At 33.6% G+C, this 26,698-nt stretch overlaps 1 protein-coding gene and 1 long non-coding RNA gene across 10 annotated transcripts in view; one reads left to right on the top strand and one right to left on the bottom strand.

The window, feature by feature from the left end:
• NAALADL2 (N-acetylated alpha-linked acidic dipeptidase like 2) overlaps positions 1–26,698 on the bottom strand; it is a 1,368,615-nt gene that overhangs the window by 569,551 nt on the left and 772,366 nt on the right. For all 9 annotated transcript variants that reach the window (XM_063807338.1, XM_063807340.1, XM_063807336.1 and 6 more), the window contains one exon: positions 6,935–7,208. In XM_063807338.1, the coding sequence (XP_063663408.1) occupies positions 6,935–7,208 (274 nt within the window). The remainder of the gene's footprint in view (positions 1–6,934; positions 7,209–26,698) is intronic.
• LOC112208683 (uncharacterized) lies at positions 8,666–11,583 on the top strand. Its single transcript, XR_008547176.2, has 2 exons — positions 8,666–8,754; positions 11,456–11,583. It is a non-coding gene; the product is annotated as an uncharacterized LOC112208683 (long non-coding RNA).

The raw sequence follows: 26,698 nt of genomic DNA, 5'->3' as shown, positions 1-26,698 counted from the left end.
TAAAATGAGAAACAGAAGGTCACACTGGACCAAGAGACTGTATGCAGATTTAAAAAAAATGAATAACAGCTGCATTCACAGTCATTTATCTCACACTTGTGCACTGTTGCCAAAAGATGGATTTTTACAATAGAAAAATAAGGGAGACTAATAATATCCAAAGCCACTGTCACCATTAAAAACCTTCAAACCTGGGCCTGGCATGGTGGCTCATGCCTGTAATCCTAGCACTTTGTGAGGCCAAGGCAGGTGGATCACCTGAGGTCGGGAGTTCCAGTTCGAGACCAGCCTGACCAACATGGAGAAACCCCATCTCCACTAAAAATACAAAATTAGCCGGGTGTGGTGGCACATGCCTGTAATCCCAGCTACTCGGGAGGCTGAGCCAGGAGAATCGCTTGAACCTGGGAGGCAGAGGTTGCAGTGAGTTGAGATCGTGCCATTGCACTCCAGCCTGGGCAACAAGAGCGAAACTCCATCTCAAAAAACAAACAAACAAACAAACAAACAAAAACTTCGAAGTTCACATTTCTGTGTCGGTGAGACAGTAGCTTCATCTTACCATCCAGAAAACAAAAGTTTAAGTACTACAGTTCCATTCCACTTCTCTAGCTCACTGATACTGTTATCTATAACAGCAATCATTCAGAGCCAAATGCATATAGCTCTGCCTTTTGCCATAACACTGATAAGTTTGCTTTTGTTTGAAAATATTCAAAATAAAAGAGAAAGACCAAGTTTTTCCAGCTGTGAGAAAATAGGCGTCTGATTGTAGGTTATCCAAGGATTCCATGCAGTGTTTGTATTTTTGTCTCTTTGAGACTTTCTGAGAAAATATTTGATACAGTGCTCAGATTTCATACGTTAAGGCACTACATATTGATATTTTACACACAAAGACAAGCAATGCTTTTCTGGTCCAACTCAACATGATTAATCGTTCTGCATTCAAGAATAAAACATTTCATTTGTAATTTTTTTGAGCTTTCACTTTTAATTAAACATAGGATCAGGGCATTATGTATATTTTATTTTTATTCATACTGGCCTAGGCATTTTCTTCCCTAATGATTCGTATTTGTCTTGTTAAAGAGAAGACAGAAAGATTATATTTAGATAATGTGATAAATATAATAAAAGTTTGTTCTTTCAAATCTTGATATATTGTTCTGATGTTCTGGTAGTTTCTTAATTTCTCCCATTTAAATGTGTCGACTTTTTACAGGACAATAAGAGCTAACATTGATAGAGTACTGTCAGGTGCTTTACATGGTTTATATCATTTCTTCCCCACAAAAAACGTTAAAGTTACTGTTACTATTCCCCTTATATGGATGAGAACACTGAGTCGTACAGAATTGACCTGACCACCCCACATTTGCACACCTATTAAGAAAGGATGCTAGTCTGGGCTGTTGAACTATGCTCTCTGCAGAATAGGGTAGTGACACATATCTTCATAATAATGTAGCTTCTGCACAGTTAGTGAGTTTTTGAAAATAAGTTTCTCCATAAAACTGCATTATTTGGCTTATCTTTCAGATAAAAAAATGAAGCGTTACAGAATGAAAAGATACAAAATCCATAAAATGTATGGAAATAAGAAAAAAATCTCTTGCTCAGCAACAACTTGGCAGAACCAATCTGACCAATGTATAGCAAATATTAATATGTGATTTGCTTTTCTACATCTGCTGGTGTTTCACAAAGGACAAAAGAAATAAATGCATAGAAATTGCATAAAAGCCATATGTTCTATTAATAAAATTGACTAGACATTTTCAGCACTCACTACCAATGTCTTTAACCTTATGATAATATTATAGTTGATATTTACCTTTTAAGAAAAATACAAATCACTGTTTATTCCCTGAAGCTAACCTTACACATGCTAAATTATTTATGTATCCATTTTAATATGTATTTTGCATCTGACAGGACAACTCTCCTTAGGACCCTTTTACTGACCCACCTGTCATTATGATGGGGTAAACAATGTCACCTTTCTAGTGCACGATGAATTACAAAGAAGTTGTAAAGTACACCATCCATCATGCTGGCACTAAGTAGGTTTTTGAAGTAGATCTCAGATATCAGAAATGCTGTTTAGACGGTTACCAGAAAGCACAAATTGGAAGCTTACACAAAACGGTCCTATGATGAATGGACATGACAGCTCTTCAAAGAAAAGGGGCACTCCTCTTCTACAAATAACCTTGTCAAAAGCAAAAAGTTGTGGGAAGCTTTGCTGGCAGTCAGACTAGAATAATTTAAGAACTTGTTAATGGCTCTGCAAGACAGAAATTCATGCAAACACAATGTACTCAAAATCAAAAAAGAGGCATGCCTGAATCTTTAGCAGCAACCACTCAAGCTTGATTTGAATTAGGGAATGATTTAAAGTGATACAGAAAAATCACCAGCGCCTTATCTATTAGAACATGTGAGTTTCAATAATATATCTAAAACAGGCATATAAAATATGTGCAGGTATTCTATATGCATATATAATAGCCACCTAGAAATTGCTTTTGAAAATTATAATACTGATATAATCTGAGTTTTAAGAAATGAGTATCAATAGCATGTGCTTTCTTGATATAGATATTTAAATCAATATGTATTTAGTATAATAGATTTGCATTATTAATACAATCTTAAAATAGTGTCTTTATCTAATTTGCATAATTAATTTCTCAAATTATGTTCTTCAAATACAAGGTGTAAGGTTTATCCATATTGCATTTTGTTTCCTTTAACAATCCCTTTTGTTTAGGCCTAATATTTCAAACATGGAGTGTATTTCTACATCTACAGTTAACTTTATTTTCTCCCTTTTAACAGCTGCATTTTAAAAGTTTTTTAAAACTCTATTTTAAAAAAGGCAGTTTTAATACACTTATGAATGGTGTCAGGATACTAAATAAGGACTTAGAACTATGCATATTTGGATAACTCCATAAATCTGCAGTAGAGGCTGATTTTATGTGAAACAAAAGGAAATTTAAAAACTTATAACTGTTAAGATAAACATGTAGAAAACTCTCAGAGATATGGTTACACAGAAATATTTTTAAAAAAACACCCCACCCAGTTTCATTAGCAAAATGAAAAAAGTAATTAACTTGGTAAAAAATAAATGAGTACTCTTTGATAGTGAACAGATAAAACCACTGGTTGGTTCTCTCAAGTTTTTCATTTTTAAATTGGCTCTTTCAATACAAAGTCAAATCCTTAGAAATAGGCGTGCATTGCCTTAACTGTGAAAGATGGAGACATACAAGAAAGTGTTACTGAACCCTATCTTATCCCAATTGTCCCATATGCTGTAATAGAAATTGTCATACAACATGCCCAGAAAAACAACACAAAAGGCCATTGTTATAGATACATACACACGTGCATTAGTTTGAAAGTTAAAATATATTGTTTTAAAGTAAACTGGCTTCTTCTTTTGTGTCCTCTATTGACAAGAAAAAGTAAGTGAAAAAGAAAAAAAATAAAGAAGAGGAAAGAACCACATATATTTGGATAAGAAAAACAACTGTTTCATTTAAAGGGATCTAAAAAGACAGCTACCGAACATATCGAACATATAACCAAAATGCTGAGAATACAACTCCCTTATAACTTATCATTCTAAATGGGAGAGAGGCTGGGGGTGGAGAACACCATCGGTATCCTTCAAATTCACATTTCTAGTTTCTAAGGTCTGATGATTTGAAATTGTCAAGGAAACAAAAATGGTGCTCAAGTAAAATTTATGGAGGCTAACTTAGCCTCCACAAACAATGACTGCTAAATTTGAAAAAGATATTAAAATACTTTAGGCCTGAATATATTTTAATTTTAATCAAATCATAATTATAGGGTCCCTATAAACTAATCAATCAGTGGCTGCTTGGAATTTGGTGTGGTCTAAAAATATCTAGAAGAAAGGGAATAGGCTCAGTTTTTAAAAGTAAGAAGGTTGAAGCTATAGAATTTTGCAAATTCACATTTTTAACTTATTTCTTAAAATATTAAACCTCTCTACATATTAGTAATATTACATATATTTTAAACTAAAAAATTATTTTACATTAAAAATGAGATGACATTCAGTTGTGTGAAGGAGTCTAACAATGGACACTACATAGCCAAACATTTATTACTCTTACACACTACTTGAACGCAGGACACTTGAAGCTGAGGCTATCTAACTGCAGAAGTGTGAAAGAATAAAGAAAATAAAGGGCGAAGAATATTTATATATCCATCCTACAGCATCATCTGTTAGAATAAAAGGGATGATTAACATTTTTGTGATTCAGCCTAGTCTTTTACAAAATATAAAAAGCAAACATACAATTACGTACAATACTCTGTGTCCAATATCTGCACAAATATCACAGGAAAGTGGATTTGCCCAATATTGGAACTCTAGGGCCCAACAGATTCTTCCAAATGACCTTCTCCCTGACTTTCTTCCCTCCACCACCACCTCCATTATTATGAGACTTTGCTGGTAGTACGTATGAATCAGAAATTAGAAGTATACAATATCTGTTAATATACCCACCCCCGCTTTTTCTTCTTTTTTTTTTTTTTTTTTTTTTGAGAAGGAGTTTCACTCTTGTTGCCCAGGTTGCAGTGCAATGGGGCAATCTCGGCTGACTGCAACCTCCCCTCCTGAGCTCCAGTGATTCTCCTGCCTCAGCCTCAGGAGTAGCTGGGATTACAGGAGCCTGCCACCGGGCCCGGCTAATTTTTTGTAGTTTTTTAGTAGAGATGGGGTTTCACCATGTTGGTCGGGCTAGTCTCGAACTCCTAACCTCAGGTGATCCACCCGCCTCGGCCTCCAAAGTGCTGGGATTACGGCCTCCCCAAAGTGCTGCGATTACAGGCGTGAGCCACAGTGCCCGGCCAGTATTCCTTTTAAACAAAGGCAAAAAATTGTTATTGAAGGGTTCCTCTCCCATGTTTCCCTTATTATGCAGTAAGTCCGGAGTATAAAGGAGTCATAGAAATTTAATTTTCCAGATCCAGTGAATCTCCCCATTATACAGTAAGACCAACAAATACATGCTCCCATAAGGGACTCTGGGAAGCTGCACAGTGATAGGATATCTCTTTCCTTGGTCAGTGTGGAAACTGTACAATATGAAAGTGCACGGGCATTGAGGGAGGGTTTTTGTGGTGAACCCGTATCTAAGGAATTTATTTAAATAAATTAGTTTATTTAACCTTATTTTACCTTCAATCCACTGGGCCAGCGGGTTATTACACAGGGCCATGCTAAGGAAATAAGGATACAAGTTGTAGTTTCATGAGTTTTGCATATCTCCTTCTTCAAGGAATAATCAATGTTCACCAGCGGAAATTGAAAAGCAAAGAGATGGGGAAGATTCCAAGGATCCACTCAAGTTCCTGGTGTTTTGGTGAATGTTCTGTGTTTAAGACATGCTTTTGTTTAGGGGAAGACATGAGCTGAGCCAATTGGGATAAAGAAGAGGTTGAAAATGCGTATGGCTTGGACAGAGTAAGGAGTTTTAGAGAAAATATCGGGGTAACTTTTAGAGTCTTGGCTTAAGGCCAAAGCTTCTGAATCAAGGAAAGAGTGACAGTTGCCTTCCTCTATTTTTATTAATATACAGGTGTGTTACCATTATTACCTACCAGAAAGAGCATAATATTAATCAAATCAAATTATATGAGTCCTACAGTAGAAATATTGCAGACATTTAATATTATATTAAAGTTTAATTAATGGTAAGACATTTCAAGGTGGTAATAGTTATATGCAGCTCTTTGGCTAAAAGTCAAAGTATGATAATATACAGAATAGAAACGATGCTGGACTGCCAGAAAATCTGCCTCTCCCTCCCACTCCCCCAAAATCTATTAGGAACGAGCATTTACTGTTATTATTTCAAATATTTATGCAAAGTAATTTTAAATGATTTAAACATTCCATATATCAATCAAAGTTAATAATAAGTTAGATTCTGAAACATTTGTGCCATTAACAACAGTCAGAAAGATAACATTATTTCATTGGTATTAAAGAGGCAATCAACAGTTTGATGAAAAAAAAAACTAAGTGTATTTTTTAAAATTACACTTTTACATAGAATTAGAAAACTAGTCCATAGAAAGGAAACTGTTGACCAATTACACGTTGTTATATCTAACTTGTATATTGTTCTTACTATAGGCTATGCTCTGTCCTCCTAGATTTACATATATTTGTAATTTTTTCTCACAACAACCTTATGAGTTGGAACTATTATTGACTCCAATACAGAGATGAGGAAATCAGCCCGTTTCCTCCCCACGGTTAAGTAACAGTGGTTAACTGGGGAGCTGAGATTTAAAACTAGTCCATGTGGCTCTAGAAGCCTTGCACTTAACCAGTATGCCAAAAAAACTGCATCATAAATCTGCTGACCCAGAAAAGGTGAAGAAATAATACACACCTGGCTTCTTATCACATGCGTTTTCCATCATGAAAGTAGGGGCGCTGTGTTTCAAATCTTAAATGTGTTAATAATCATATCAATTTTCCACTTAATTTCTTTTGTGTGTACACAATCTCAAAACACAACCCTCTCCATTTCTTTCCCTTTCTCTATATCAATGTATTAAATTTTGCCTCTCCAAAGCCGTAGAATGAAATAGACTTGCACTATATGGACAGAGCAAAATGTGAATGACTCAGTCACACATTCAACACCTTTGAATTAAATTTTTCTAACATGTTTTCACTTTCAAAATATGACAAGAAAAGGGTCAGGAGGGCCACATCTTCCTTCTCTTTCCTGGCACTTCCACACTGAAAAGATTTAATGGTTACTTTTGTACGTTGCATCTTGCCAGTTAGTTCAATTTAGATGAAAGCTGTTATTTTCTGATTCCACTCACTGTAAATGACAGAGACAAATGGTCATATTACCTTGAGAGTTCCTTTGGCAGAATAGGCTGCATATGAATAGAGCAGGTCTTGGCTGCTATCTTTTCTGGCTTCTTCACTGCAAGGCTGGCCATTAGGGTGAAAGCATTGACCACTGCTGCTCAGAGTCACAGTGCTGGGAGAAGGGCCTGGCAGATTAAGCAGCACAGAGTAATTGACAAACTGTACATCTTCTAGGCCCAAAGAGGTCCACTGAGTCTTAATCTTCTTTGAAATTTCCGTGTCATCTTCATTTTTATATAGTTGTACCAAATTTCTGAAATAAATTTGAAAAGAAAACTTTTTTAAAAAGGAGAATACTTTATTCTTTTGAGATATGACTGCTCAATATACAAACAATATTAATAGATGTTGTGGGATATTGAAAGATGAATGAGACAGGACCCTACCACATGAAACATAAACACAAAACAAAGTGGAATGAATTAATTTCTTAAATTAAGAACTAACGGCCCTTGTGGTAGCTCATGCCTGTGATCCCAGCACTTTAGGATGCTAAGGAGGGAGGATCGCTTAAGCACAGGACTAGCCAGGGCAACATAGCGACACCCTCTGTCTACAAAACATTAAAAAATAAATTAGCCTGATGTCCTGGTATGCATCTGTGGTCCCACCTACTTGGGACGCTGAGGTGGGATGATCACTTGAGCCTGGGAGTTGGAGGCTGCAGTGAGCTAGGATGGAACTATTGCATACCAGCTTTGTCAACAGAGTGAGACTCTTTCCAAAGAAAAACAAACAAACAAAACAAAACAAAACAAAACAAAAAAATCGACTAATACAGCACTATGGCATTGCAGAGAAGAGTGATATTAATGCTAACTAAATCTTCTATTAGTTCTGATCCTTCTATCAACATCAACATAATACACTTAAAAGTCCATTCCAAAATCTAGGTGTCATTCCAGTTGAGACATTTCTTTGTTATAGTTAAGGTGATTTCATTTAAAACGATATGATTGACATATAGTTATTGCTATTTAAAATAATACAGAGAGAGCTGTTTAGATACAAATTTTATGCCAAATTACATGATGCTATGAGCACAATGTTTTCCAATAAAACCAAAAAAAACAGAGATTGCCAAACCAATGTGAAATTAATGTTATGTTGTACTTTCTGTACTTTGTATATTTATTTCTATACCTATCCCATAATCCAATGACACGATTTTTGCTTATGACATACTAGAAGCCAGACAAATCTGTGAAAAATTTTGTATGGTACCTAGAACAGAATCAGACATGAGAACTTAATAAAAATAATTTAATCCTGAGAAAGTTTTTTTTTAATTTTGTGGCTGAAATATTAATAAAAAGGGACCAAAAAAGAAAAATTTCCTTTTGGGGCAAAAATGTATCTTCTTAAAAGAATCTTATTGCTATACAAGCTATTACCCAAGTGTTTGTTTTGATATTACTGTTATTTTTGCCCATCACATTATTTTTCTCACTTACTTCCTCCAGGACCCTGTTTATTCAACAACTCCTAAACTGAGCTTGTTCAACCTATGGCCCGTGGGCTGCATATGGCCCCACGACAGCTCTGAATGTGGGCCAATGCAAATTCGTAAGCTTTCTGAAAACATTTTGAGACTTTGTAAAAGATTTTTTTAATTTTTATTTGAGCTTATCAGCTATTGTTAGTGTTAATGTATTTTATGTGTGGCCCAGGACAATTTGTGTTTATCCAGTGTGTCTCAGAAAAGCTAAATGATTGGACACCCCTGCAACAGTACATGCCTGGAAAAGAAATAAGAAGCAGACACAATAGTGGTAAAAAAGCATTACACAAGATAAAAGGTAAGTCTGAGGCCACAGCTTACAAGCTGGCCTACACAGGAAGATGCAATAAAAACAGTTTCTCGGTTATCTCCTATCTTTCTGAAGCTACTCCTATTCATGCTTTCTTCCCACTTCTTTTTCTTCTTCTTCTTCTTCTTCTTCTTCTTCTTCTTCTTCTTCTTCTTCTTCTTCTTCTTCTTCTTCTTCTTTTCTTCTTCTTTTCTTCTTCTGCTTCTTCTTCTTCTGCTTCTTCTTCTTCTTCTGCTTCTTCTTCTTCTGCTTCTTCTTCTGCTGCTGCTTCTTCTGCTGCTTCTTCTGCTGCTTCTTCTTCTGCTTCTTCTTCTTCTTCTTCTTCTCCTCCTCCTCCTCCTCCTTCTCCTTCTCCTCCTTCTTCTTCTTCTTCCTCTTCCTCTTGCTCCTTCTCCTCCTCCTCCTTCTTCTTATTCCTCTTCCTCTTCCCCTTCTTCTTTCTCCTTCTCCTTCTTCTTTTTAAATATCTACTTGGATCAGTCAACAGTGCCACCTAAATTTTATGGAATAGCTGGTGAGAAGAATTATATTCTTTTTCATTACCAGTAAGAGGGCTCTGCCTTCCACCTTGTTTTGTTGTTGTTGTTACTTTATCTGTTCTCTACCTTTTCCTACCCCCTTTCTCCATTGCTATTGCATTCTCTCTGTATTTTTGGGATAGGGCAGGTAAACTGAGTTAAAAACAACACAATTTGACAGGAAAGTCAAATTTACAAAGGTGAACCAATACCTTATTCTGTTAAAATCCATATAAAATGAGGTTTCAAAATATATATTTTATTTATACAAACATAGCAATATATCATTAACATTGACAGACAAAGAGAAGAAAAATGCGAAGACTGCTTTATATTTTGTTTGCTCCTCTACACTGTTAATTGATGAACATAAATCCACCAGGGAATGTGCAAGATGTTTAATCTGCCATTCCTTTTGTTGGTCTCAGTTGCTTTATGGTGTGAGCAACTGAAAACATTGAATGTTTATACTATAAGGCCTCGAAGGCAAATGGAATACTTCTTTTAGGGCTCAATTGAAGAATTAGTAATTTGTCCCAATTGTGGAGGATTTCTAAATATTTGTCAGTACTAAGCTAAAATTAATGAGTGAAAAAATGTATACAGTCTTTACTTCACTTTTAATTTATGGGATATGTACTTTATAACATCATTTTTAATAACATGAAATAATTTAAACACATAGATAATATATAACATATACAATGTATAAAGAGTAGTGAAAGGAACCACCCAGGTTATGAAGAAGATCTCTAATATTATCAAAGCCCCAAGAGTAGTTTTTCTCTATTCAATCACTTACCTTGATCCCCAGGGTAGCATCAATCTGATTTTGTTGTTTCCCATTGTCTTTTTTTAATAGGTTTATATACATATATGTATATCTCTTTAACAATTTCTTTAATTATAGGTGTTTTTACTTTTACAAAATTGGTATCTTATATATGGTTTTCATACTTGCCTTTTTCACTCAATATTGGGTGTCTGAGATTCCTCCAGGTTTTTAATCAGTTTTCCTAAGATAAATATTTTGAAGTTGTTTTCAGCTTTTCACTATTGTAAACAATGCTGCACTGGATACTCTTATTCATGTTTCCTGATAGACATGTGCAAAAGTTTCTTTAGGCAAGGGATTATTGGTCCATAGGTATGCACCTGTGTAACTTTATTCCAAAATGCCTTTAAAAGAATTTTGATTACACTCTTGCCATCTTTTTATGACAGTTCTACTTCCTCCATTCCTCACCAATAGTTGGTATTGTCCATTATTTTATTTTACTTTTAAATTTTATTTTATATTATACTTTTGTCAATGTAGTGAGTGTAAAGTAATATTTCATTATGTGTTTAGCTCAGAAGTACAACTGCCGGATTGCAGGATATACTAAATAGTTTTCCAAGGCTTCCTTTACCACCCTCTGCTCCTGTATCTAATTTCCGCTCTACAATGAGGGTAAAATTATATCCCATTGTGGTTTTAATTTGCATCTTCATGATTACCAGTGAGGATCTTTTCATGTATTATTTAGCTATTCATGTTTCCTTTCATGTATAATAACTGCTCTTGTTTTTGCCTATATTTATAGAAGTTTTTGTATGTTCTGAATAATCTTTTTTAGGTCATATGTGTGGCACATATTTTATCCTAGTTTTTGTCTTCTCTTTTTATTTGCAATGTATTGTCTTATGATAAGCAAAAGTTTATAATTTTAATGCATAGGGCTTTTAATATAATTGTTTTCACATTTTCTGATGTGCTTAAGAAATCCTCAATGCTGTGGTCATGAAGTTATTCTCATTTTTTTCCTAAAAAATTTAAGGAGTTGTTTTTCACATTTCAGTGTTTATTTGGAGAATGTGTGTGTATGTGTGAGCAGGTGTGTGGTAGGAGGCAGGAATCCAATTTCACTTTTTCCAACATGAGTCCTAGTACCCCTTGTCAAATATGCCCCATTAATGTGCAATGACAACTCTGTCGTATATGAGTTGCCATATGTGTTTGGGTATGTCTGAGTTCCCAAATCAATTCCATTTGTCTTTTTCTTCCATATCCATAATAATGTGCCATTTTCATTATTACAACTTTATTATAGGTCTTAATATCCAGAATGGGCAAGTCACACTACTTGTTCATCAGGAAATCTTAACTATTTTCCTTTTATCTTCCATAGGAATATTGGAATGAGCTCACTAATTTCCATGCCAACATTGTGACTGGAATTACATTGAGACTAAAGATCAATTTGGGAAGAAATGCCATCCTTATAATAATATATCAATAAATCCTTAATATTATTGCTATAGTCTGAATGTTTATTCATATGTTGAAATCCTAACCCCCAAGGTGATAGTATTAAGTGTTGGGGTCTTTGGGAGGTGATTATATTATATTATCTTTCCATCATGTGAAGACACAGCTAAAAAGCACCATCAATGAGGGAACAGGCCCTTACCAGATACTACAGCCACTTTGATCTTGAACTTCCCAGCCTCCAGAATTATAAGAAATAAATGTCTGTTGTTTACTAATTATCTAATCTAAGGCATTTTGTTATAGCAGCCTGAACAAATTAAGATAATGGTCAAGTGTCTGGTCAATGTTAACATAAAAATACGTTTCAAAATTAAAATATTTCCTATTGCTGGTGTGGAGGAATACTATTCAGTTGTCCTATAAAGAAAACCTGCTAAACTATCTTTTTAATTATAATAATTTTCTTCCTTTTTTCTATGTAAAAAAATTATATCACGTGCAAAATAATTAAGGTTTTATTATATCTCTTCTAATTATTTAGAGATTTAACTTTTTTTTTGTTTTACTACACAGGCTATGACCTCCAGAAAATATTTAAAGAAATATTAATAATGTGTGATAGTAGATATCCATGTTATAATGTATATGTCAGGTTAAAGATGTTCCTTCCATTCTCATGTTGTTAACAGATGTTTTATGAATGGATATTAAATTTTGTCAGAAATTCCGATACATTTATTAAGACAATTGTATGTTTTATTTCTTTAAATTGGTGGATTACGTTAGTAGATTTTTTAAATATTAAACTTGCATTCCTAAAATAAGCTGGACTAATATAATGAATTATAATTTTAGCTATCATGTGATGTATTTTGCAAATATGTTATTATTTTCACATCCATTTTTAAAAGTAAATTTGGCATGTAATGTTCCTTTCAACTATCACTTATGATTTTGATTTGTAATATACAAATCTCACAAAATGAGATAGCAAGCGTTCCTTCCTGATCTACTCTCTAGGAGAGGTTGGATATTATTAGAATTTTTAAAAGACAAACTTTTCTTAAACTAAAAATTGTCTGTACTTGATGTTCCCATTATGGGAGAACTATGAACTGCTAATTTAATGATTTTAATTTAAGAATTTTTAAAAATGTATTCTTTGAATCACAGCTCTTTCACTGCACTCCATGCTAGCTTACATTAATTTTCTAATTTCTAGGTTTCTGGTTTCATCATCTGCCATAGTACTTTTTCTTGAGCTTTTTTTTCCTGGGAATTTCTCTTATGATTCTGTCACCTCAGGATAGTAGTCCTTCAAAGTAGTTATGTTATAATGTGTTCAGCATATATGTGTTTTTCAGAATATCTATTAACAAATTACTCAAAATGGAAATGCACTATAATACCTTAGACATGATTTCTTTGTAGATATTGATTGCTACTCCCACAATATCCAAGGGGGAAAACTCTGGAAAAGTAGTTAAGAATTATGACCTAAGCTGTTTCTTCCACAGACTTTCATAATAGAATAGATACTTGTTCAAAATTGATTGAGGTGATACCATTTGGCACATTATCTCACCAATTAGAGATTAGATTATTCAAATCTCCTACACTCTGGTTGTTGATTGGATTCAAGGGAATATGAGCACACCTTTATAGAAACCTAGAAAATACAAGTATATCAATAAAAAATGCATGCTAAAAGATGATAACAAAATTTTTGGATACACATGATTGTAGAAATACTGGTCTCTAGAAAATATGATTTCTTCGTAAACAGTGGCAACATTTCAAATAGTTAATCATAAGTTTAAAAATAACTCTTAAATTGTAGTCTTCCTAAGATTACTTTTAAATTCTGGTGCCTTTTAAAATTTTATTTTAAATTTATCAAATTTAATGTACATGCTTCTCTTGTTTAAGAAAATGATTTCAGGAGATCATATGAGTTCATAGTTCTACAATTATATAATCTTTAAATTGTTTTAAATCAGCCTTCTTTGACACAGTCTTACAGATACAAATGGTTTAGTCAAAGGGTTCTATTTATTAATAATTTCAAATCATTTAGAATGTTAAAATAAATAGATTTTAATGAGAATGTCAACAGTTTATGATACATTTTTCCCCATAATAAAGGTTTCAGGATTTATGGTGAACCACTCTGCTATAATTAGGTAGTTTGCTGTATTAAATGAGAAATTCTATTAAAGAATTAACTGCAATATAATCTAAGTTTACTAATTTCAGAGAAATTTGCAAAAATAGAAGGGTATAACCTAAAATCACAAGGTATTTATTTGACAGAGTGTTTTACTGTGCTTTAATTTTTAAAATAAGGGTTTCCATGGGCCAGTAGTTTTGGCAGGCAGCATAATGAACTGTCATGCCTGAGACTTGAATTTGGAAGTAACTTTGGCATTAATGTTCCATTGGCCAATGGAGATTAGAAATGGGAGAATTTTGGCTTTAGTAGACAAAATTCTGTTTATATCAATGTTCAACACCTGCTACTGTATGAGCCACAGAGCAACAGTGATGTCAGAATTGGAGGAAGCCAGGCATGTAGTATTCCTAACACCAGGTTGAATGCCAAGAGTATACTGTAAATGAATGGGGAAAGAAAACATCTAAAGAAAGATGAACTAGAAGTACACATGGAAAAAATCAGCACATTTATTAATGCCCATTAACATTTTCTTATGTGTATTTACAATAACACATGCAGATACTCATACTATACCGGGTGATATTTCTAATTTGGTATTAAAAAGTCAAACATTTCATTAGGTTGTTATTTGAATTGGTATCCAATGTAGTAAAATTCTGCTAATCATGTACTATATATGTGTGATAAATTTAAAGATTATATAGGATGAAATTACCTTTTAATCTCATAATTTTGCTTTGAAAATATTAAGATTAAAACACATGATAAACTGTAATAAACATAGCAGCAAGGAATTAAATGGTTGAGAGGGAAAGGCAGCATTCCATAGCCTTCCCTTGCAACAGAGCCACTAATGGCATGAAAATGAAACAATGGTTTCTTGTTCAACTACTTCTTACCTTCTAAAATAACATAGTAACTACAAATTTTATATTAAATGTCTACTATTATGCTTAATCATCACAAAAAAACTCTTGATATAACTACTATGGTTGCCACTTTACAGATAAGGAAATTGAAGGCTAGATAATGCAATCAAGATGTTGAACGTCCTAGATTAAATAAGTCAGTTTTCTACTATTCTACACTGAATCTCAGATTTCCACTATACTATGCTATTTAGAAAAAGCAGCTAGTTTCCCAAGCTGAGATGCTTTCCAAAAGCAATAAAAATTATGAGTGTTAGAAAGCACTGTATCTGGGTAAAATAAAAGTTAGATAGTAAGAGGTAGGTGGAAATAAATCTTTATGCTCATGAGAAAATGATGCTCAGAGAAATTAATGTAGCGATGTAAAAAATATAATGGAATGAATTTCACAGTTTGGGAACCATCTGAACAAAGAAGAAGAAAACAGATTCTTTATACATTCTGTTTAAAAATCAGTTCAGAAATGGATTATCTGCCAGAGAACGTAATAGTCTCTCCTCTTCTGATCAAGGAAAATATGGTACATATCTGTCTGCTCTACAAGTAATAGAAGGCATGCTGATGGGCTCAGTGCCCTCTACTTAAGTCCCAGGCAAAAAGCTGATACTCAACAAATACTTTAATTGATTTGGTATTTATATCAATTTATGTTCCACATGACAGTAAGATAAGCTTGATTTAAAAACCAGAGCACACAGAAATATAACAAACTGTCAACACATCTACTATTACCTGTGCCAGAAAAAAAATCCAGTATTATAACTCTACATCTTTCACTCTTGCACACATTTGTGCAGGAGATAATTTCATCTCTGGTTAACAGTGAGTGCATATTTGGATTTCAAGAGAGAAGAACACAATAGGGTATCTAAAAGCAGACTCACGGAATGGACAAATTAATCCAATCAGTAAGACAATACGAGTCTTCAAACTTGGGTGGTCAATACACAGAAACTTTTGATAAAAAGAGTCATTATTTCTATTTTTTTTCAAGTAAGTGAATAGATAACTGAATAAATAATTGGGAGAAAGTTTTTCCATTTTGATAAGATTGTAATAGAAATGACTAGCCTTTATCACACTTCAAAATAAGCATATTTACTTTACCACACTTCAAAATAAGCATATTAAACACTAACAAAGATTCCCTTTTCTTGTCATTAACACAAAGATTATTAATCTCTTTCAGTAATCTTAAAAAATTAAGCGTTTTAAAAGACAGGTAGTAGTCTTACCCTTTTTAACACATCCTGAAAATTCAACTATAGAAGTCTAGCACTTAGTAAATGGTAACCACAATCAATGTTCAGGAAATATTTTTTACTAAGTAAATATACCTTTAAGACTATATTGAAAACCTAATTTTAAGATGTTATATACTTATTTTAGTTTATTTTCTAATACAGAAAACTGAATCTTGAGTACTTCTGCAAGACTGACTAAAATGTAATGGTAATTTTATATAATGGGGAAGATATATTTTTAAAATAATTTTTAGATGTCATCTCTCCGCGACAATGCAAACAGGTTAAGATTATGCCAGAACAATAAATTATAATGATTATGTCAGAACAATATTTAAAACTAGTAAGAACTTACATGTTATTTTTCAGTTGTTAACCCAGACTACCTTCCTTCCTGGGCAGACTCATTTCAGCACCAAACACTGAAATCATCTTAATTAAATCAACTTGTCTTGACATGGCAAGTTACAAAAATCATGAGACAACTAACTTTTAACCCACCCAAACTTATGAAATACATCGAAATCAATCTGTAGAGATGGCCGGCCTTTGGAAGTAATGATAGTATGAAAACAAAAATGAAAATTATAAGTTCTAAAACAATAGAGATAAAACGTGTTTTGAAGCATGTTACACATTTTGGTATTTGAATAAGTTATTTACGTGCTTCATCTCTATTGTATACATGCAGAAAGAAAAAAGAGGTTTCTTGCCAACCAGAAATAAGCTGCATTGACAATGGTATATTTCTGATATACATTATTCCTATCAGGCCAGGACCTAGTCTACTGAACCTAATGAATTATCCATGATACCAGAAGAGCAGACTTTCAGCAAAAGTTTGGCAGTGGGGAGTGGGTGGGTGGAGATGGGAGTTTTGGGAAGAGGAAGATGGAGAGTAAAATAATTCTAGATTTTGGATTCAGCAAAGGAGGGCTTAACCTCTGGTTTAAGCATAAAAGCTAGATGATCTTATACATATTAATACATTCTAACCCTTGTTAGTCCAAGCTGCACCATTTTGCAAGTCCTCAGCCATTTTGCAGGCCCTGGCCACAGTCAAACATTCCACAGGGGTTCGGGCTGTGAGACACATCCTGCCCAGCCACCTGACTTCCTTATCATATCCTGCTGGGCAAACATCCCAGGAACATCCTATCACAGTCCGCTGGAAACAGGGCCAAACTGCCTGATCATAAGAACATCTAATCAATATCCTCCGGGCAGCAAGCCAAACCGGCCAGACTACTCCCACACAGACCTATAATTATCCCAGTCTGTAGGCCTCAGTGGGCTCTGACATTTACCTGGTCCCCACCTCTGCAGGTTGCGCTTGCAATAGACCTGTGTTGCTGTAGAGCCGCCAACTCTCTCTCTGTCTTTCTTTAACCTTCACCTTCTCTTCAAAACTTAACCCTTAGTTTCAACATTGTAATTGTCCACCCTCAGTTTCAGCATTGTAATATGTTGAACAGTAACATTTTATAGAGTTTCTTCGAGCATTTAGAGTTTTTTAGAACATATGTAAAGTCCTTAGCATAGTCTCTAGTACCTCCAGACATTTACAAATGTAACTTCCCTTCTTCTCTTTCTTTCCTAAATGATTTGTCCCAAGTACTGAGAATATTATAAAAACTGCATCAGAAAATATACTTGAACTTAGCTTCATTTTATGGTTGGACTTATAAAGCTCCTATGTGACATCTTTCTTTTTAATCCAAAACAGTTCATGATATTTTAATGTATAGTTCTAGACACTGGATTCAAATTTTTATATATTTTCTTGTGGGTATATATCCAAAGAAAATTATATCTTTATCTCAAAGAAGTATTCACATGCCTATCTTCATTGTATAGTTTTTCATGATAGTCAAGATATGAAAACAACCCAAGTGTCCATCAGTGGATGAATGGGTAAAGAATATGTGGTAACTATAAAATGAACTCTCATTCAGCCATCAAAATAAAGGAATCTTGCCATTTGTAACAATATGGATGAACCTGGAGGATACTATGCTAATATCGAATTAGCCAGAAACAGAAAGACAAGTACTGCATCATCTCAATTATGTGAAATGAAAAAAAAAATCAAACTAATAGAATCAGAATGTAGCATGGTGGTTGCCGGGAGGTAGGGGTATATGGTGGTGGAAGAAATGGAGAGGTATTGATGAAAAGGTACAAACATTCAGTAATAAGATGAATAAATACCAGGAATCTAATGTACAAATTCGTGACTATGGTTAATAATATTTTATTATTTACTTGAAATTTGGTAAGAAAACAGTGTCCTTACCACACACACACACACACACACACACACACACACAGAGTAACTATGGGTAGTGATGAATGTGTTAATTAATTTGATTGTGGTAATTATACAATGTCTACATATATGAAATCATTATGTTGCATACCCAAAATACATGCAATTTTGTCAATTATACTTCAATAAAGCTGGAGGAAAAATACCACAACAGGTTGAATGCAGAAACACATATGAGAATCTAGCAGTGTTTTATTAAGCCAGACAGTAAAGAGATTTGAAAAATATAAAACAATGCCACTCTTCTCTCTAAATGTTTTTTCTTTGAAAAATATTTTTTCATAAAATGTTGTATTCTTAACATGTAATGGAATTTTTATTTTTTAATAAATTAATATCTTTTTATAATTTGTTTTAATCCCATATAAATTAAATATGGACATATATAACTTTCAAAAACATAAGCAGTTTGAAGATCTCAATAGTATGTAAGAATGTAAAGGAGTCCTGAGGCCAAAATGTTGAGAACCACTGCTCCATTTCATGTTTCCTGTAGACAATAATGGGAGGTTTCTAAGAATACACTGAATGACACACGTTTTCCTGTTCTGCTTATGGACATGCCAATTAACGAAGGTTGGCAGAGCAAGCTGTCAGGATCAAGTCTGAAAAATAGCTGAGTAGGAAACATTTCAGAGAATTTAAAGTTTTCCAGTAATACTAGAGATGTTGAACCTTTTTTGAGTCTAGGTCACAAGATGTCATTGTGTGAATGTGAGTGCCTAGATTCATACTACCTACTATGTATAAGTCATACTAATCTAGTTCATGAAAGCACAAATAGAAGGCTAATATATTCCCAGATTTAGAAACAAACAAATGTATTATAACTCTCACCATTTCAACAAGTACCTATTGAATATCTACTACATCTAAGGAAATACAAAATATTCTGTATGGGAGAATCTGGCAAAACCATCTTAACTTCTTTGGCAATGGTCAACTCTTACCTACACTGTGCCAAGTACATTTTTCTGGACTTTGCCATGGGATACCTATTCTCACACTCATATTCAGCTATATTTTTTTTTCACAAAAATAACCACTGACACTCTGGGAGGCCAAGGCAGGTGGATTCCCTGAGCTCAGGAGTTCGAGACCAGCCTGGGCAACATGGTGAAACCCCAACTCTACTAAAATACACACACACAAAAATTAGCCAGGTGTGGTGGTGAGCACCGGTAGTTCCAGCTACTTGGGAGGCTGAGGCAGGAGAATGGCTTGAACCTGGGAGGTGGAAGTTGCAGTGAGCCAAGATCGAGCCACTGCACTCCAGCCTGGGTGACAGAGCGAGACTCCATCTCCAAAAAAATAAATAAATAAATAAATAAATAAATAAATAAATAACCACTGAATATCTACTCTACAAAAATAAAGAAATAAAAATAACCACTGAATATCTACTACTGGAAGCCATTGTGTAGCTGTAGTGGTTGAGTTATTAAATAAAAACAGATATATTGTCCTGATATCTGGTTAAATAAGAGAGGTTTCACAACTTATAAAGCAAAACTTGAAGGTACCAAAAAATGCAAATCAGCAATCAAAGTTAGAAATTTTACCAAACTCCTCTGTACATAATAGAATAAGCAGAAAAAGAAAAACAAGAAAATAGATGAGTCGACCAATTTGACATATACAGAAAAGTATACCCAATAACTTTATAAGTGCACGTGAAATGTTTACAAAAGTTGCCTATATGCTAGGCCATAAAGCAAGTCTCAATACACTTCAAGAGGCCAAAACCACACAGTATATATGCCATGAACTCAATGGAATTAAGTTAGAAATAAATAACAAAAGAGTAGAAAATCTTAGCTTCTTGGAAATTAAACAATGCCTTCTAAATAACCAATAAGTCTATGGTGAAATAGAATACTAAAAAATCTTTTTTTTTATTTTTTTATTTTTTTATTTTTATTTTTTTTATTTTTATTTTTTAAGATTTGGAGGGTGGATACTTTATTAATAGGTGGCATGGTTCTGTTTTTTTTTATTATACTTTAAGTTTTAGGGTACATGTGCACATTGTGCAGGTTAGTTACATATGTATACATGTGCCATGCTGGTGCGCTGCACCCACTAACTCGTCATCTAGCATTAGGTATATCTCCCAATGCTATCCCTCCCCCCTCCCCCCTCCCCACCACAGTCCCCAGAGTATGATATTCCCCTTCCTGTGTCCATGTGATCTCATTGTTCAATTCCCACCTATGAGTGAGAAAAAGAAGGAGGGAGAAGGCACAAATTATCCATCTTAAGAAGAAAAAGCAAGGCATCATAAAAGATCTTACAGGTATTAAACAGATAAGAATATATTTTGACAGGAATTATGGCAATGCATTTAAAAATTTTGTAAAGTAGAAAAATGTCCTTAAAAATCTAAGTTAAAAAACTGTCACAAAAGAAAATCTAAATATTCAATATCTACTTAAAAATATAGTTAATTATATTATTATATCCTTCCCAGAAAAAAAAACTTTCCAAACCCAGTTATCCTCTAGATTAATTGTTTTACATATTTCAAAAAGAAATCAGTTATAACAGACACATGCAAGAATCAATAAAATGGAATTGTCCAAAACTTTTTATGAGGCAACAAAACTTTGACATCAAAACATATCAAAAATATTACAAGAAAGAAAAATTATCATCAAATATCCTTTATAAATATACTTGTAACACTTACAAAAAAATATTTATAAATTGTATTTATATAAAAAGACAAGTGCATTATGACCTGGTAGGATTTGTTTTAGTAATGCAAGGATGATTTAACATTCAAAAATCAAACATTCTGACTTACCACTTTAAAAAAGAAAGATTATTTCCCTAAGTTTGGAAGAGAGCATTAAAATAACAAACAATTAGAAAATTAAAATTTTAAGAAAAAATATTATTTATGATAGCATTAAAATATCAAATACACTTGTTGAAAGATAGGCAAAAAAAAAAAAAAAAAGAAAACCACAAACTATTATTGAGAGAAATTTTAAAAGACTTCAGCAATTGGAGGGATATATCATGTTCATGAGCTGGAAAACTCAAGGTTGTAAAGATGTCAATTGTTCCCCAGATTTGACTTGCACTATGATGCCAAACAGACAAGTAGAACAAAGCAACAGAATATAGAGTACAAAAAGACTAAAACATCTGTAATGATATTTCAGATGAATCATAGAACTAAATTATAAAGGTAAACAGTAAAGATAACAAAGGAGAACATCTTTACTATCTTGGTTAGACAAAAGAGAAACCGCTAACGAGGAAGACAAAACTGACAAACTGGATTTCACTGAAATTAAAAAGCTATAATCATTAAAGATGCCATAAAAGTTTGAAAATGTAATCAATAGAGTTCAAGATATTTGTATTAAATATATGTAATGAAAGACTTTCATCCAGATAATATAAACATCTCCAGAAAAATTATGAGAAAACTCAATTTTTAAAATGGCAAAAAGATTTAAGGTGGTCTCCCAGAAAATAGAAATAGTTATATGAACAATAACCATTTGAAAATGAGGCAACATATTTAGTTACCAAGAAGCTAATTAAAAACACAATGACATACTACTAACATAAAACTCAAACTAAAACTAACAATACCAACTGTTGGCCAAATATGGAATAACTAGATTTCTCATATTCTGCTGGCAAGAATATATAATAGTCTTTAGTATAAACCCAACAAAAATGCATATATATGTATATGAAGACATTTACTAGAATAATATATAACATTACTCACAAGAGTAAAAAACTGGAGCTGACTCAATTGTCTGTTAGTAATAAAATGTATAAATATTTGGCCACATATTTATATAATAAAATATTATACAGTAATAAAATGAATGGCTGGGCACGGTGGCTCACACCTGTAATCCCAGTTACTTGGGAGGCTGAGGCAGGAGAATCACTTGAACCCAGGAGGCAGAGGTTGCAGTGGGCCGAGATTGCGCGATTGCACTCCAGCCTGGGCAAAAAGAGCAAAACTCCGTCTCAAAAAACAAAACAAAATAAAATAAAATAAAATAAAATAAAATAAAATAAAATAAAATAAAATAAAATAAAATAAAATAAAATAATGAAATGAATAGGATGAATCACTCATTTTATTACTATATAATATTTTATATGCAACACCATGGATAAGTCTCACAGATATAGCCAATGAAAGAATTCAGACAAAATAAAGCACATATTTAATGATTCCATTTAAAATTAAGAAATAGACAAATTCATGATTATAAATGTGAAAATAATTGTTATATTTGAGGGCAGCTAATGACTTGAGAGGGTGCACAAGTGGGAGACCTCTAGGTGGTAAGTTCACTTTATAAAATTTAACTTAAGGTTTGTATACTTTGCTGCATATATATTATATTTGGATAAAAAAAGAGTTTAAAACAAAAGCAAAAACAAACAAACCTCCTTTGGAACAATATCACCTGTAAGAAAACTCAGATTGCCTTGTCATGAGGCTACCTTTGATCAGTGGGTGTTAAGATTTTTCATAATGTGATGGACATGCCAGTTAGAATAAATTTAAAATATTGTGAAGCATTTTAGACACTCTGATATGCATTTTGCATATTTCTTTTGTATATAACCCATTAGTTTTTAATAAGTATCCTTTGACTAATTATCTCCTCTTGGGAATTTACATAATATATAAACTAACTAAAACTTGAATAAGATTATTGTGCTTCTTAGAGATATTGGCTTATAAATAATAAGCTGATTACCTTAATTTCATCAAGCCACACCATTCATCCAGTGTGCTTCATTTTATCCTAAAAATTTAGCCAAAAAAAATTGAAATTCACTGCAATACTTTCTAGAAATTTGGTCAGGCTATACATTAATGACAGCTAAATTAGCACAGACACTATCTATTCATGTCCCACTGCCGTTTATTTGATAGTCACTGTCATTTCTATGGCTTCTATATGTACAAACTGATTTAATTTCTCTCATCAGCCAATGCATCTAGATGTTCCTAACAAACACAAACCCCAATGAAGACAAAACTCAAGCCAATTTTCAAGGGAAATGATTTAATTCTTTAGAGCCTGTTACTCCAAATCCTTGTTTGGCTTCTTAAGCTTATTTTCAATGTTTGGTTCAATGGTTAGCTAAAGGCCACATAATGCATGAGTTGGTATGTGGTTAAAACTAGAGCTTTGATATTTCTTATAGTCAGCCATTGCTTTTTTCACAGCCCTAATAATGTTACATAATTATATTGAACACTGTTTTTTAATTTATTTATTTATTTATTTATTTATTTATTTATTTATTATACTTTAAGTTTTAGGGTACATGTGCACCAGCATGGCACATGTATACATATGTAACTAACCTGCACACTGTTAAGCTAACTTGAGAAATAAGTACCAACCAAGCAACTTCTGGTAATTGCCACCTTTAGTATTACTTCTCGTGGATGGCCGGCAGACTATTTTTAGAGTCTTTAAAAATATATGCAACTATTTCCAAACTAAATCATGCTGTTTGGGAATGCTGGAACTAATTTTTGGTACATGTGAAATGAACACAATAAAAAACATTTGATTCCTAAGCAAGGAAGTGGTACAAAGCGGAGTTGCTTCTTTTGCCTGATATTTTTGGAAACACAAAGCTTCTGCAAGGACTGCAAACTGGAAATGAACACATGCTGTTGCTGGGCGAGCTTTCCTCCATGTTTCTCTCAAGAACTGAAATGTCTTGATTTTTATATGCATTTATACCTCCCTGTGTAAGTTTTGGGCATATGTGCCTAGCTGGGGTATACTCATTGCATACATAACCAAAAATAAATGAAGTGAATCAAATTGTTCTTTTTTCATTAATTCAATTATGTTGCCATCCATGATCTGAAAACAAGAGTATGCAAAACACCTAAAGCACTTGTGAGTCAATGTTTTAGATACATTCCAGAGGTTGAAAACTTGTTTCCTTCAAATTACATTGGGTGTTCCCATATCTTGTGTTTTACCAACATTTAAATATTCTTATCCAGGTGCAGTGGCTCACGCCTGTAATCCCAACCCTTTGGGAGGCTGAGGCGGGCAGATCACGAGGTCAGGAGTTCGAGACCAGCCTGGCCAACATGGTTTAACACCATCTCTCCTAAAAATACAAAAATTAGCTGGGCATTGTGGGGGGGCACCCGTAATCCCAGCTACTCAGGAGGCTGAGGCAGGAGAATTGTTTGAACCTGGGAGGTGGAGGTTGCAATGAGCCAAGATCACACCATTGCACTCCAGCCTGGGCAATAGGGCGAGACACCTTCTCAAAAAAAAAAAAAAAGAAAGAAAAAAAAAAGAAAAAAAATTGCTTGTCAACATCTGCTGGAATGGGAGAATGTTTGTCTATTTGAGACAGGGCAAGAGTTCTGTACCTCACTAAAGACCTCCATCCCCGATAGTCTAACACTTACCATTCACTTATTTATATTATCTCCTTGTCCTGCCTGAGTAGGCTTTTTAGTTATGTGATCTCTGACCTTAGAAAAGTAGTCTTGGAAAGAACTATCTACTTTTCCATAAATTTGTTGCAACTATCTGCATCTATCTTTAAATGAAGAGTATTTGAATACTCTCTTAAAGCCTCATTAAGTCTGAGGTAATTGAACTGATTTCCTAAAAATGAACAGAACCAAAAATTAGGCTCAAGAGACGGCCACAGCAAAATTTGGTTTTGTTTTAATATTAATAAAACTGTTATATTTGACAAGATGAGGCAAGGGGAGGGGGGAATCACAGTACATAATATTCAAAATTGGTCATCTTTTTTCTTATGTGTGCATTTATACTATTTCTTGTCATACTAAAATCACAAAAGAATTTTACAAATCAAATAAGAATCCAGGCAGTGCATTTGTGACAGATTATTGGCATGCTAGAAAATGCATTTAAGTTATCTTTGGAAAGGATGATTACAAATTGGCACTAAAATTATTCATCCATTAAGGATCTACTGACATGTCATCATGTCATAGAAATTAATAGAAAAGAAATCATTCTATTACCTCTAAAGAGGTAATTCCACCTAGTCCTACATTTTTCTTCAGAAATATGTTTATTAGCACCTAGCCTGTCTATCTGACTAGACCCATCCATTCAGTCTTACTTTCTGCACTATCCAGAAGAATTATTTCAATTATATTTTAAAAAGCAGGTCCTGAATTGACAGACTGTTTTAGAAGTTTTCATTGGAATGAGTGCCGACTGGCCTGTGTGGTGAAAATTTAAGAACTGAATTCATTAATTAGGTATATGGAGACAACTGTACCCCCTCCAGGAGTGAGCAGGTAATCTTAAGATGACTTTCTATCCAGTGGTTAGGAAGCATTGTTTGCAGAATTTCTGAGGCCAGGATCCTCAAAAAGACATTAAGGAAGTCATAGAAGTGGCCTGAAAGGTGTGCAAAGTCTGCTGATGAGACACTTAACACTGGGCAATGAGGAAAATCCAGGTAAGCAGTCAATTATTAGGTAATCAGAGAACAAGAAGCACGGCCCCAACACAGGTTTCTAATCCTTGGGCAGGTCTTCAGTTCCTGGACATAGAAGAGCAAGACATGTATGGAAAAATGCTGTCGTGGAAAGAGACAAGGGTATGATTCAAGTGCTGGGATCTTGTTAAAGAAAAAAGACACGATAGTGATCTGGAAGAAAAGTAAGTTTTTGTTGGTGATATTTCTCTGATTTTTAATGAATTAGCAGTAATAATAATCATGACTTATAAATGTTCACATCAACCCTGAAAAACAGTAGCATCAGAACATTAAAGATGAGAAAACTGAGGTTCAGGAAGATTGAGTTAACTAGAAACTCTCATATCACCCCTCAATAGTGACTGATTTCAGAAGTTGTTATGGTGATTTTACTACTTGTAGATATCAAGTAACTTCATTTGGGAAAAAAAGAGGGCTGTGGTGGCTGAGAACCACTAAATAAGCTCATAAAAATTAGTCCGTATAGTTTAAAGTACCATAAACATGTAGTGAATTAGTAAATCCCATTAATTGACAAGAATACCTTGTATATTTTTTTTTGTGTGAAGTAAACTCCACAACAAAATCAAGCATTTATGTATAAGGATCCAAACTAATGTACAAGAATGTCTGTACTGCTGAATTGCAGACCCTAATGGTTAGGGCTGTAATTAACAAGGAATATGTGAACATGAAATCATATCCTTATTAACTACATTTTGTTAAAATATTGGCACAATTAAAGTTACCCAGTTTAGTAGGAATGAATAAAATTAGCTCAAATTTCATTCATAATACCTTTACTACCTTCATTGTTCTAACAGCACAATAATATGTTTCTTGTCTGTAGAAGACTCTATAAGAAAAAAATGGTTTTCTGATGACATCTGATTTTTTATTTTTCAGGGGTCAGACAAAGAAGACTGATGATAAGCAATAACTTAATTCACCTAAAGCTCAGACAAGCCATGAATAGATC

The sequence above is a fragment of the Pan troglodytes genome, chromosome 2 (genome assembly GCF_028858775.2).
Source record: "Pan troglodytes isolate AG18354 chromosome 2, NHGRI_mPanTro3-v2.0_pri, whole genome shotgun sequence".
NCBI classification, from domain to species: domain Eukaryota; kingdom Metazoa; phylum Chordata; class Mammalia; order Primates; family Hominidae; genus Pan; species Pan troglodytes.
This window is presented reverse-complemented; position numbering and strand designations above follow the sequence as displayed.